The sequence below is a fragment of the Orcinus orca genome, chromosome 12 (assembly GCF_937001465.1).
Source record: "Orcinus orca chromosome 12, mOrcOrc1.1, whole genome shotgun sequence".
In the NCBI taxonomy this organism is placed as follows: domain Eukaryota; kingdom Metazoa; phylum Chordata; class Mammalia; order Artiodactyla; family Delphinidae; genus Orcinus; species Orcinus orca.
This window is the reverse complement of record NC_064570.1, coordinates 7,044,799-7,057,361: the sequence shown is the minus strand read 5'-3', so window position 1 is coordinate 7,057,361 and position 12,563 is coordinate 7,044,799. Positions and strand designations below refer to the sequence as shown.

The 12,563-nt window shown below is 52.6% G+C and overlaps 1 protein-coding gene across 19 annotated transcripts in view; it reads right to left on the bottom strand.

Moving 5' to 3' along the window:
• Nucleotides 1–12,563, bottom strand: part of LOC101286051 (1-acyl-sn-glycerol-3-phosphate acyltransferase delta) — a 1,414,616-nt gene that overhangs the window by 31,360 nt on the left and 1,370,693 nt on the right. For all 19 annotated transcript variants that reach the window (XR_004476317.2, XR_004476316.2, XR_004476314.2 and 16 more), the window contains one exon: nucleotides 4,552–4,721. Coding sequence is in view for 16 of the 19 variants with exons in the window: in XM_049695223.1 (XP_049551180.1) it covers nucleotides 4,552–4,721 (170 nt within the window). In the remaining 3 variants the exon portion in view is untranslated. The remainder of the gene's footprint in view (nucleotides 1–4,551; nucleotides 4,722–12,563) is intronic.

Below are 12,563 nucleotides of genomic sequence, written 5' to 3'. Positions count from 1 at the left end.
AATGACCACACAGGGTAAAAGCTTATAAAAGACTAAAAACCCTCCCCCTTTTTTCTTTTTAAAAGGATCCCATCACTTTCTCAGCAAATCCAATTTCACATTTAATAACCCTTCTCTCAAGGATTTCTGCAAATTTCACTTGCTTCAATTTCAACTCACTTCCTCTTGGGTTGTTACATGTTAAGATGAAAAATGCCCCGTCAGGAACCTTCTTTATAACTCTTCTTCTCTAAAAACCAAACTCCTCAGACTCCAGAAGGATCTCAACATGTGTTACTTAAAAAAAAGAGATGGGGGCTTCCCTGGTGGCGCAGTGGTTGAGAGTCTGCCTGCCGATGCAGGGGCTACGGGTTTGTGCCCCGGTCCGGGAGGATCCCACATGCCGCAGAGCGGCTGGGCCCATGAGCCATGGCCGCTGAGCCTGCGCGTCCGGAGCCTGTGCTCCGCAACGGGAGAGGCCACAACAGTGAGGGCCCACGTACCGCAAAAAAATAAAAAAAAGAGATGGGGGCTTCCCTGGTGGCGCAGTGGTTAAGAATCTGCCTGCCAATGCAGGGGACACAGGTTCGAGCCCTGGTCCGGGAAGATCCCACATGCTACGGAGCAACTAAGCCTGTGCGCCACAACTACTGAGCCTGCACTCTAGAGCCCACGAGCCACAACTACTGAGCCCACGTGCCACAACTACTGAAGCCCGTGCACCTAGAGCTCGTGCTCCACAAGAGAAGCCACCGCAATGAGAAGCCTGCACACCGCAACGAAGAGTAGCCCGCACACCACAACTAGAGAAAGCCTGTACCCAGCAACGAAGACCCAACGCAGCCAAAAATAATAAATAAATAAATAAATAAATAAATAAACAAAAGAGGTGAATCAGGTGAGTTTTTTTCAAGGTCAATTAAGACAAAAGTACTGCTAAACAATTCATATAACAAGATGCTCCTTGGTTCCTTTCAAGGGTAGTAGGAATGTATGGGCTGCTTTAGGAAGGGGTCAGGCAGCTCCCCTGGCCTCACGCCCTCCAGGTAAACCTCAGGTGCTCCAGGAGACACACGTGGGGGGTAAATCATGCCCTGCCACGTAGGGAGAACATCCCCCCGTGAGAACACAGTCTGGAGCTTCCACCTGAGCTGGCTCAACCCCGCAAGGTCACGACGCCCTCTCCCTTCCCTCCCAGTGCCTCTGCCAGCTCACGGCTGCATCAGACCGTGCACAGACGGCCACGGCCCCAGCACCGCTGCTCCCCCAGTGCTGGCGGGTAGGGAGCTCAGTGCTCACCTGCTGCCCGCTCCCCACCGTCCCTCCACTGCTGGAGGGAACTTGGGGCCAGACCATCTGGCGGCGCCCTGAGCAGGGCTACCCAGGCTCCAGTGAGAAGGGGAGCGGTGTCGTCCTAAGGTGGTGAGACCTGCCCACCCCCCCGCTGGGTGGAGTTCCTAAAACTCCAGACCAAGAGGCAAGGCTCGTGCCCTTGCACACGACATTAGTTGTTTGGTTTTCAAGAGGAAGAAATGAAATCCAGTAGCTACGGTACGCATCGAGGCAGTCAAGGCTGGAGACGAGCAGTCCCTATGCCGTTGGCGGGTGGCCATTCTGCTTAAGAACTCTCATGCCTCTGCACCCTTGTGTGCCGAGGTGTAAAGTGATGGGCGTTTCAGAGCCTCTGCCTGTAAATGCTAAAGGGCGCTGACACTCTTCAGTCCACAAAAGCCTGCCCTGCTCAGTCCCGGGTCTCCTGTCAGTCCAAGGTCCCCCCTCCCTGTTTGTGCCCCTGCTTCCTTGGTCCCGTCGCTCCATCCCTGACCCCATGGTGGTACTGAGGGTTTTCTTTCCTCAGAACGAGCCCCGCACAGACCGGGGGTGGGGGGGTACTGTGGCAGGACTGGAAACTTGGTCCCTCCAGCCATCACCCTGGTCATTCTCTGACACAAGGCACTCCCCCAGCCTTTCCTCTCAACACCCTCCAGGAGGAAAGAGCAGCAACTGGGAAATCAGAGTTACTAGTTCCTACCCTGGGGCAAATTCTTCACCCGAACGGAGGCTCTGCCCGTTTATCTATAAAAAGTAAACAACAACCATACCATAGAGATTGAAAATAGCACAAATAAGGCGAAAGACGGGCACAGAAGAAGCCCGTGGTCACAAAGCCACCAGGGGGACCATGGCCACTGGAAAGTGCCTCTAAGTCCAACACACTTTCTGTTGCCCCAAATTACACGTTTCACATCCTGAGCATGAACATACCCAAGCTGCCTGCGAAGCCCAGAAAACCAGCAGCTGCCCCCGAAGTGCGCGTGAAGAACCAGCGCTCCAGGAAGCCTAGCTTGTGGGCGGGATTAGCACTAGTTCCGGTCAGAAGGCAAAGACACCCTGTACGCTTTCTCCCGTAAGGGAAGAAGGATCCGGTCGTCAATCATCTGTATCCACGATGGGGTTCGGATTATGACATTTTTCTCTCCTCTCAGCGACAATAAAGCCACAGGGGTTTCCCTGGTGGCGCAGTGGTTGAGAGTCCGCCTGCCGATGCAGGGGACACGGGTTCGTGCCCCGGTCCGGGAGGATCCCACATGCCGCGGAGCGGCTGGGCCCGTGAGCCATGGCCACTGAGCCTGTGCGTCCGGAGCCTGTGCTCCGCAATGGAAGAGGCCACAACAGTGAGAGGCCCACGTACGGCAAAAAAAAAAAAAAAAATTAAAAAAAAAAAATAAAGCCACAGAACTGTAGCTAAGATCTCTGTCCGAGGCCTCTATGACAGAGAAAGGTAGATAATAGAATTTCTGGTTTTGTTCCTGAAAATATGTTTGAACACACACACACACACACACACACACACACACACACACGTGTGCCTGCACAGACATCACGTCAGTACTGGAAGAACAAATAGGAAAGCAAAGGAGAAAACTGTTGGGAGGGCGGCCTGTCCATTCCTAGAAATCCTTTCAGTGCACTCACCCCCAGGCATTCCGGTTTTCTATAAGTCTTAAGGTAGCAACAGTGATTTAACACACTGTTTCCATCTCTTGAAAAACTGCTAACGATCTTAGTTACCTTTTGATAGTTTAACTGTACAACGACCATCATTTGTCCTAAAGACATTATTGGAACCTGTTTCTAAGCATATTTCCTTCTTTCACCTTTGGCCCCAAATTTTAAAAAAATGTTTAGGACTTCCTTGGTGGCGCAGTGGTTGAGAATCCACCTGCCAGTGCAGGGGACACGGGTTTGAGGATCCCCTGGTCTGGGAGGATCCCACATGCCACGAGCCAACTGGGCCTGTGCGCCACAGCTACTGAGCCTGCGCTCTAGAGCCTGTGAGCCACAACTACTGAGCCCATAAGCCACAACTGCAGAAGCCCGCACACCTGGAGCCCATGCTCCGCAACAAGAGAAGCCACCGCAATGAGAAGCCCGCGGACTGCAATGAAGAGTAGCCCCTGCTCGCCACAACTAGAGAAAGCCCGCGTGCAGCAACGAAGACCCAATGCAGCCAAAATAAATAAATGAATAAATAAATTTTAATAAAAGTTTAAAAAAGCAAATCAAAATGTGTCCCAAGGCTATTTAGTCTCTTAGCCAAGGCTCTTTCCAACAGGCAGAGGCCAGCAGGACCCAAAGTTCCGTTTCCAACTCTGGGACTCCCAGGCACGTCCGGGACTGGACACACTGAGACCATCCCCAGGGAATCTGACCCAGGACTCTTGTCACATCTACTCTGCCTGGTCTTCAAACTCCTGCCTTCTACACACTATGATTCTGTCTACATGGGCCACCAAAAGCAAGTGCGACGTGCGCGGGCCCCGCCTGTCTGCGGGGGACTGTTCCCGGGGGCAACACAGGATCTCCAGGTTCCGGTGCGAGTGGTCTCCGACTTTCCCAGCCCTGGGCTGGTCCACGCCGTGATTCCTGTCGGGATACCTGAGCCCGAGGACTCTGGTACTTGGTCCGGGCTCAACCAGCACGGCTCAATGTGTTAACCATGACAAAAGTCAACTGGGGAGTCCCAGTCCCAAAGGTATGCAAGAAGTCAAACTAGTTGGAGAAAGACAGGATTTTGTATTTATTCTGAATTCTGCAGGTCAAACGCTGTCGCCTAGGCACTCAGCTTTCTCACGTCCACGAGGATGAACATTCAGAGGTGAATTCTGCCCGTCAGCCAGGGAGGGAGCAGAGCACAGAGATTAAGAATACGAAGCTGGACAAGTTCAAGTGCAAACCTGCGTAACAGCTGTGTGACCACTGGCAGGGTATTTAACCGCAGCTTTTCAAAAAGGACAGGTGTCAGTTCCTGACTCCCAAATGTTTCTGTAAGGATTAAATACATTAATCGCACGTCAAATGCCCAGTGCATCATAACTGCTGAATAAACACGATCCTTACTCATAAGCAGATGTTCACTTGACTCTGAGCAAGGAGGAAAAGCAGTTGGTTAAGAACATTTCAACAAGTCTGTTGATGCTGCTGCAAACTCTGAACGACCGAGAGCGAAAAGACAAGTTACAGGGTTGAAGGAGAGAAACGTGTGAGATGGGAAATGCACGTCCGACTTACCCCTAAGACCCCGAAGCGCTCGGCCAGGCTCCAACCGCAGAGAAAGTCGATCTCAAACTTGTGGTTCAGAACAACGATGGCGTTTTCCTTCCCGTACTTGGGGTAGGCCCGGGGGTCCGTGTGGATGATGCACTCCGTGCCCGACCACCATTCCAGCAGCATCACCAGCTCTGGAACAAACCACCACAACAGACGGACCTTTATTTCACGCACCCTCTATGACTAGGGGTCTGGTCTGCTGGGCCAGGTGGCAGCAAGGCTCTGCCGCCCTGGCTGGAACGGAAAGCAACTCTGAGGGGTCAGGTTCTGGATCATTTCAGCCCAGACCCCAGTTCTTGAAGGGGTTTCGAAGCAGAAGGAAAAAAAGATCGAGAAAACTCCACGAGTCTCCAGGGGAGGAGAGGAAGCTTCGAGAAGGCAAATGACTTGCATTCCCTGATGAAGTACCTTGGGAAAAAATAAATCAGAAAGCCTGAATCCATCAAGAATCTACGCCCTCGTGTTTCCAGAGCCCTGAAAGGCAGTGTGAGGTGATGTACAGAATTCTTAACGTCCTTGGAAATGACTAATTGGGATACTTATAAACGCCATCAAAGAACACTAAATACCCAATTTTTCTCTCCCATTTACGACACTGGAGTGCACGAGGAATAACGCAGCACTGCGGTGAAACACCAGCACCTGAAGGGCAAGGATAAATTAGGTCCATTACCTTGTGGGCCTCAACGCAACTATTAAAACACTCCTGTAGGAGCTTGTGAAAAAGGAAAGTCCTTTTTTGGGCAACAATGACCAACTTGCCTTTACTCTTCAGTGACACCTCTAACCTAGGTCACCAATACCCAACCCACTGGCCTTAGGACAAACCTTTAAGGTAGAAGTTGTCCAGAAAACCAGCCGAAACTTGGTGATCAGATCTACAGCTATAGAGTGACTTTGAAAAGGAACTTTAGAGCTAAGCCTGTTCAGCAGATGGGTGGGTAGGTGGGTGAGCCCTCTGCGAAGGACACACCCCTTTGTATCACCACTCAGAGGGGTGCATGTTAGGCGGAGGACTCACTCATCACCCGCCCCTACACACACGCACACAGCCCAGCAGGTGTGGTCTCGACTCCAGCCAAGTCTCACGTGCGAAAGGCTTGGGCGGCTGCCCTTGGAAACCTCTATCCCTGAGGCTGGAGACTGTGCTTAGGGACTGGAGCCAGAACTCTCTAGAAGGCACTACAGTCTAGTTTCTAAACGCGAGCACTGTGGGGCTTTGGACAGATGGGCCGCATGGCACTGCAGCCTCCTCCTCTTTGGAGGGGCGGCCTCACTGGCTTTTGTGAGAAGCAACGGGCATGACACGTAACAGGCACTCTGTGCAAAGTACATGCCAAGCTCCCAACAAACCCAGGCTTCAGCATCTACCAGTGTCATCAGAACCGAACCAGAACACACCCCTTACTTGACACTGAAGAGTCTGCCTATTCCTAGCCCCCAGGCAGCTGTCCCACGGGCAGCGACACTGGTGGGACCTAGAGGTGGCCATCAGGGAGGGGAGGGGCGCAGGGCAGCCCGGCCGGCGGGACAGTTCCCACCGTGTAGAAAGATGCTTCTACTGCTGCACTGATTTGTTCCCAGAGATGGGTGGGCGGTACCCACCTATCCCATTACTGGCCACGGAGCCCAGAGAAGCCCTGGGCAGAGGCGCGTGGAAGCAGCGAGATCAGGCTGAACTGTCGTTCCCTGTGACTCATCCCGCAAACACCTCCTGAATGCCTCGCTGTGTCCCGCTGCTCCCTGCCCAGGGCAGGCCGGGCCCCCCTTCCACTTTCCCCAGCGCCCTTCGTGGCACTTAGCACAGCTTGTGTCACAGTGAGATGACACCCCGGCCCCTACTGACCACAGGCCCCGCCAGGCACAGATCACCTTGCTTGGTACACCCTGACCCCAGCCATCACTCCAGAACCCAGCACTGTGCCAGCACATCTACGCTTCCAACAAACACTGCTTGGTGACCTGATGTGTGCAAGCAGGATGGGAGGGGCTGGAGGTGTAGTAGCGAACCCACAGCTGCTCCCGGGCTCCCACCCTCCTGGAGCCTGCAGCCCAGAGGGAAGGCAGTCGCGCCCTCCAGAGGTGGTGTGGCCAGGAGAGCAGAGGCTCTTCACAGGATGGACAGCTGCTGAATATGCTCATGGACTTGGGGTCAGACCCAGTCAGGCTCCAGGCCTGCGGCTGCCACGCAACGGTTGTAAGACTTCTGGTCTGTTTCTCAATGTCCCCTAAATCTCCGCATCCTCGTCTGTGAATAAAGATAGGAAAAGCAGGCCTTCCCTGGCGGCGCAGTGGTTGGGAGTCCGCCTGCCGATGCAGGGGACACGGGTTCGTGCCCCGGTCCGGGAAGATCCCACATGCCGCGGAGCGGCTGGGCCCGCGAGCCATGGCCGTTGAGCCTGCGCGTCCAGAGCCTGTGCTCCGCAACGGGAGAGGCCGCAACGGGAGAGGCCCGCGTACCGCAAAAAAAAAAAAAAAAAAAAAAAAAAAAGATAGGAAAAGCTTCTAGAGATGCTGTGGGTATTAAATCAGGTCATGTAGTCAAGGCACCTAGCATGACGCTACACATAGTAGGGGATCAGTAAGCTTCTTACTACTATTATACACACTAATTCTGTAGCAGTCCTGGCTCTGTGACCAGGGGAGGGGAGAGGAGAGAGAGAGAGAGAGAGAGAGAGAGAGAGAGAGAGAGAGAGAGAGAGAGAGAGAGAGAGAGAGAAAGAGAGTGAGAGTTACAGCGACTTCAGCACCAGAGTAAGCAGTTATGATTTACGATTTCACAATAAAGGCAATGAGAAGTCATTGGAACATTTTTAAAGAGGCCACAGCAGCACCTAATTTGCATTTTGAAATGGTCACTCTGGCTGAAGTGGGAACAGATCAGAAGCAGGGAGGCCCGTCAGGGGGTGACTGCAGCAGCCCAGTGAGAGGTGATGGCAGCGGGACCAGGTGGTGACAGTGCAGAGAGGCCTGATTTCTCCCTCATCTCAACAGGCTGTTAGCTACACAACTGAACACCGAATCTCACTGGATAAAAGAGTTTTCTTTCCTTTCCCCCCCCTTTTTTTTTCACCAAGGTTTCTTTTTTTTTTTTTAATTCACAAGCAGTATTTACATTTATAGTCACAATGTAGAACAGTTCAATTAATCCAGAAGTATTTAGAAGAAAACGTGTAATTCCCCTTGATGGCCCTGCAGAGTGCCCAGCAGAATCCTCTTTCTTGTTTGTTTCCAGTTAAGGGACCACAAGGGACACTCTCGGGAGGTCTGACGGGTTTTGCAGGTCACACGCATCGCGGCTGACGTGCTGATTCACCTCCTCGGTATGAAGCAGAAGCTAGACCTGCAACAGCTCCAGCCCCTCCAGCCCCTCTGAGTCCTGGGCCTGGCTGTGTCTGCTCCTGGGAGGGCCCGGCTGCTGCAGGACCCCAGGCCACCCAGGTCACCCACGTCACCCACGCCAGGTGCAGCAGGAACCCACAGAGGTTTCGGTGTGTCCTCACGGGGCTGCGGATACTGCTTTTGGGGGTCCTGACCTCTTAATCACCCATCCATTTTCATCCATCACCCCTTCCTGACGACTCTCCCTGGGACTTCAAGCTCCAGCAGGAGCTGCAGAGACGAGAGCCCTCCCGGGCCAGCCAAAACGGCCCCACACACGACGAAGGGCCGCACACAGGTGTGTGCGTCTGCCAGCAGCTCTGCTCCTCTGGGTGAACTCTGCGGGGCACGTCCTCTGCCCGTGCCCCACCCTCCCCCAATCCCAGCTCCCTTCTCCAGGGTTAGCCATTAGGAACGGCTTGCAGAGTGGCCTTCTCGTCCTGTCCGTCGGAGTTCACACACACACACACACACACACACACACACACACACACGTTTTCCCCCCATGAATGGGTTCATACTTCATCGATATTTTCTCCACATGGTGTATTTTGGGCTCTCTCCATGTTAACACAGATACACAGAAGTATCAGCAAACAGTTACCGGGCCCTGGCCGTGGGCCACAGCCTCGGCCACACGGTATTGCAGTAAATCCTCACATTAACCTGTGACAGGCACGATGATTGCCCCCATTTTAAAGATGAAGAAATAGAGGCACAGGGATATCGCTCACTCTACGAAACTGCCATTTTCTAGGTCAAAAATAGTCAGAATGGCAATGTCATGAGGGGTAACTAGCTGCGTGGCAGGTCCTGCTACAGTTATAGTATGACTTATTCAGCCATTCTGCCATCGATCAGCACTTCTTCCCCTTGTTTTTTATTGTTACAAATACTGTGGTAAACATCCTTGAAAATGCATGTTTAAAAAAAATTGTGAAAGTATTTCTCCAATATAGGTATACCAGAAAGTACAATTATGGACTGAAGAGTATGCATACTTTAAAATTTTACATATATTTCTAAATTGCCTTCCAAAAAGCTCTAAATGGAAATGTCAGTATTTGTTCAAAGCAGAAGCTAGAGCAGAGGCAGGGGATACAGGAGGGAAAGGGAGGGGCTGCTGCACACAGAAGTGAAATCCTAGTTCCAGAGGGAGGACCTCTGGGCCCCAGGGTCGCATCGCCTCATCACCGAAAGGAGCTCCTCCCTCGTCCCTCCCCTGCCCTCCCCTCCCGAGGCCCTGGTAGGAGATGACACCTCATATCATCACGGTCCTCCCACCCACCGCGATCTCAACCTGTCCATTAATCCCTGGTCCTTGTAGGAGGGAGGGGACACCCTGCTCACCCCATTCTCCCCAGAGGTATGGGCTGAGCCAGCAGGGCCCCGATGGCTGTCAGACACTCGTTACAGACGAGACCTGCGGCCAAGGTTTCTTCCGTATAACGCAGCAGTTTTGAAGCCTCTTGTCCCATTTAAAGATGTTCAGTTTGCTAGATTTTGCAGTCTTTATTTTTGCTACTCCCCGAGGGCAGGGTGGCCGGAGGCGCTGGTGGGAGCCCAGCGCAGGCGCAGGCGTCTTCCCGAAGCTCGGCCATCTCTGGACCCTGCGATCTGGGGCCATGCCTGGCTCTGGCCAGTTACTGACGCCTGTTTGGCAAACTCCACTTGGAGACAGGTGGGGCCGGCGAGGTAACGGCCAGGGAGGGTTGTGAAGCACAGGAAGTGACTGTAAAATCCCAATCTGCTGCCTCCAATTTCAGGGGCTGATGGAAGGACCAAACCCAGGGGGCTGTAAGAGCACACGGTCTGAAGGACAGGTTTGTTTTTGTTCGATTTGCTATTGCGCTGTGCAGCTCGATTACAGATAGGAAAAAAGAAGTAGATGGACAAAAGGGAAAGGCGGGGAGAGGGGAGAGGCACCTGGTTCATATTTGTAAAGAAGGAGGAAATGGTAACAACTAACATTCGCTGAGTCAGCTCACACATCACTGTCCCATTTCACAGCTGACGGCATGGAAACACTGAGGCCAGGGAGCCGGTCCAGCTCCCACCGCTAGGAGGTGGGAGTGCTGGGCCCTAAATCCAGATAGGGGGATTCAGAGGGTCCACGAGGACACCAAAAGCCATGATTATATGGCGGAGGGGAGAGAAAGAGCATTTAGGGAGGGAAGAGATCAGAGGATGTTCAGAGTACAAAGGTCACACCCTTGACCTTGGGCAGCCCTTCTCTGGGAGAGGAAGATGCCCAAATCAAAGGCTGCTGTGAAGGTTAAATCTGCTAAAATGATTAAAGCATGTAACGCTTGCCTGCCCTAGAACCAGCGCTTTTCTTCCCCTCAATACCATGACCACCAAGGATAGTACAGCAATAACGACAGAAGAAATAATGAAGGGACAGAGAGTACAGCCAGGAAAGAATGAGCAGCACACGGGTGGGTGCCGACTTCTGGGCGGCCCTGCTGTCACCCCCAGATGTCCCTGTCCTCAGCTCTGACGTCCCTCCTTTCACTGCAGTCCAGAAGCTGAGCAGCTGTGAGACCCGGCTCCTTCTGTGCTGGATCCCAGGGGTCGACATGCGCCCTGGAAACCCAACGATCCTCCAAGCCCACCGCCGAAGCCTCTGCAGCCCACGTGGGTGGAGGGCTGAGGGCCCCTCCTCCTCCACCAAACCTCTCCCCCCCGCTTCCTGCTCGCACCTGCCACGAATGACATTCCTCTCCTCTCTCCAGCCCTTTCTGGAAGAAGTGCTGAGAATTCTAATAACAGAAGGGGGCAAAGTTCCTGCAGAAAAGGCCTCGGAATCCAGACTGATGATCGGAGTTCACTGTTCAAACAGCCAGAATTCCCCGCGTTGCAGATGCGGGCGACATGTGACCAAGGAAAATGGTATTTTTATAATCAACTTTATCTAACTTTAATAATTACATAATCACATGCATAATTATATGTAATCTATAAGCTAAGTATCTATAATTATGTACTCATAATAGTTTTTATAATAATTTAGCTGATAATAATTTAGGTTAAACATGAAAGAAACCTCTCTACCTCAAAAGCTTCCAAAATGCAAAATCGAAGAAAGTTTCTGGGGTTTGACGTGAGACCGCCCCCTCCTACACCCCCGGGGAGGAACACGCCCTGCCCTGGCCTTGGTCTCTGCACTCTCTGGGCCATGTTCAAAAGTGGGGATAAAAACATGAACTTGAACGGTTAGTGGAGCCGAGTCAACAGGGAGGTTTGGGGCCAGCTCCGACCTCGCCAGCCCCGAGGGAGCCCACGGAGACCCTGAAAAGAGGATGGAGTTCAATGAGCAAACGCACTTTCACACTATGGTGCTTGATACAGAATCGGGGACTTCTGATGCGAGACCAGCTGCCAACTGGTCCCCCCCGTCTGCCTCCCAGGTTTATTGTGGAGACTCCCAGCCTTACCAACCGACTCACAGCCCCATAACCGGCTCCAAACACGGGTGAAGTCGTTCCTCCCTGCCTAGCTATACCCCGTGGACCATGCTCATCACTTCCTCTCTTTTCCTCATGCCTGTTTTCCTTACCTCGCCTTACCCATCCTTCCAGGCTCAACACATGCCCATATTTCCACGAAACCGCAGGTCCCAGGCCACCCAGACACGGGGCTTCCTAACTTCCTGCCTCTTAGCTGTGCTCCACGCAGTTGGGCACTTACCTGTATTTTGTTCTGAATTATTTCTAGTTAATTCCGCAGCATATACCTTTTGGCCACAACCAGATTTCAGTACTTCCTTTCCATGACACTGAACTAGGGACCCAGCTGTACTTGCAACATTTCAGTCCACATCCCAGGCATCCAGGCAGCTGCTTTTCCCACTTAGGTGCCCAGGTCGTTGAATGACACTGAGGCGAGAAGCCTATAAACAGATGCACAGTGTATCTATAGGGCTATTAACATTTCATAGGATGATTAGAAAAACAATGCCTAAAAAGGCTCCTTAGAACGCAGGGAAGTTTGGGAAGCCCTGCAGGACCTCTCTGAGAGAGACGGACCTGCTACAAGCTGGCCACGCAAGAAGCCAACTCCTCTGAACCCTGCAGCATCTCCATCACGTCCTCCCAGCCCAGCGGAAGCGCCTGTTTCTGTGCAGGCTTTGCCCTTGGCAGGGCACGGAGGGAATGGACTTGACCTGCTTGCTATGTTCTTGGAGCTCAAGTCTTAAAGAGTTAACGCTGCCACGTTGTAACCTTTCTCTCTGAGCCTTGAGACGGCAGGTCAGGGTGATGAGGGGCCATGAAAACACTTGCCTGCTCCTATCCCGACGTACACCCTGCAGTGAAGGAGACAGGAACCGGGTAACTGGCGCTGAGATAGAATTGGACCGAGAGCCGCCGGTATGAATGCTACAGGCGTTTACATTATGCACAGGGAGTGGTAACATTAGGAGCAGAAAAGCAGCTTTTTCCACTAAGTGGAGCCAATACTCGGCTGCCAATTACTGGGTCTCACTTTCAGGACCAGGCAAAACATCAAGAAGTACGACTGTCCTGAGTGACGCTTATAAAAGCCAGGTTGAAGCCCTCTGCTTCCCACCCTCAATCAAAACCCTGAGGTGG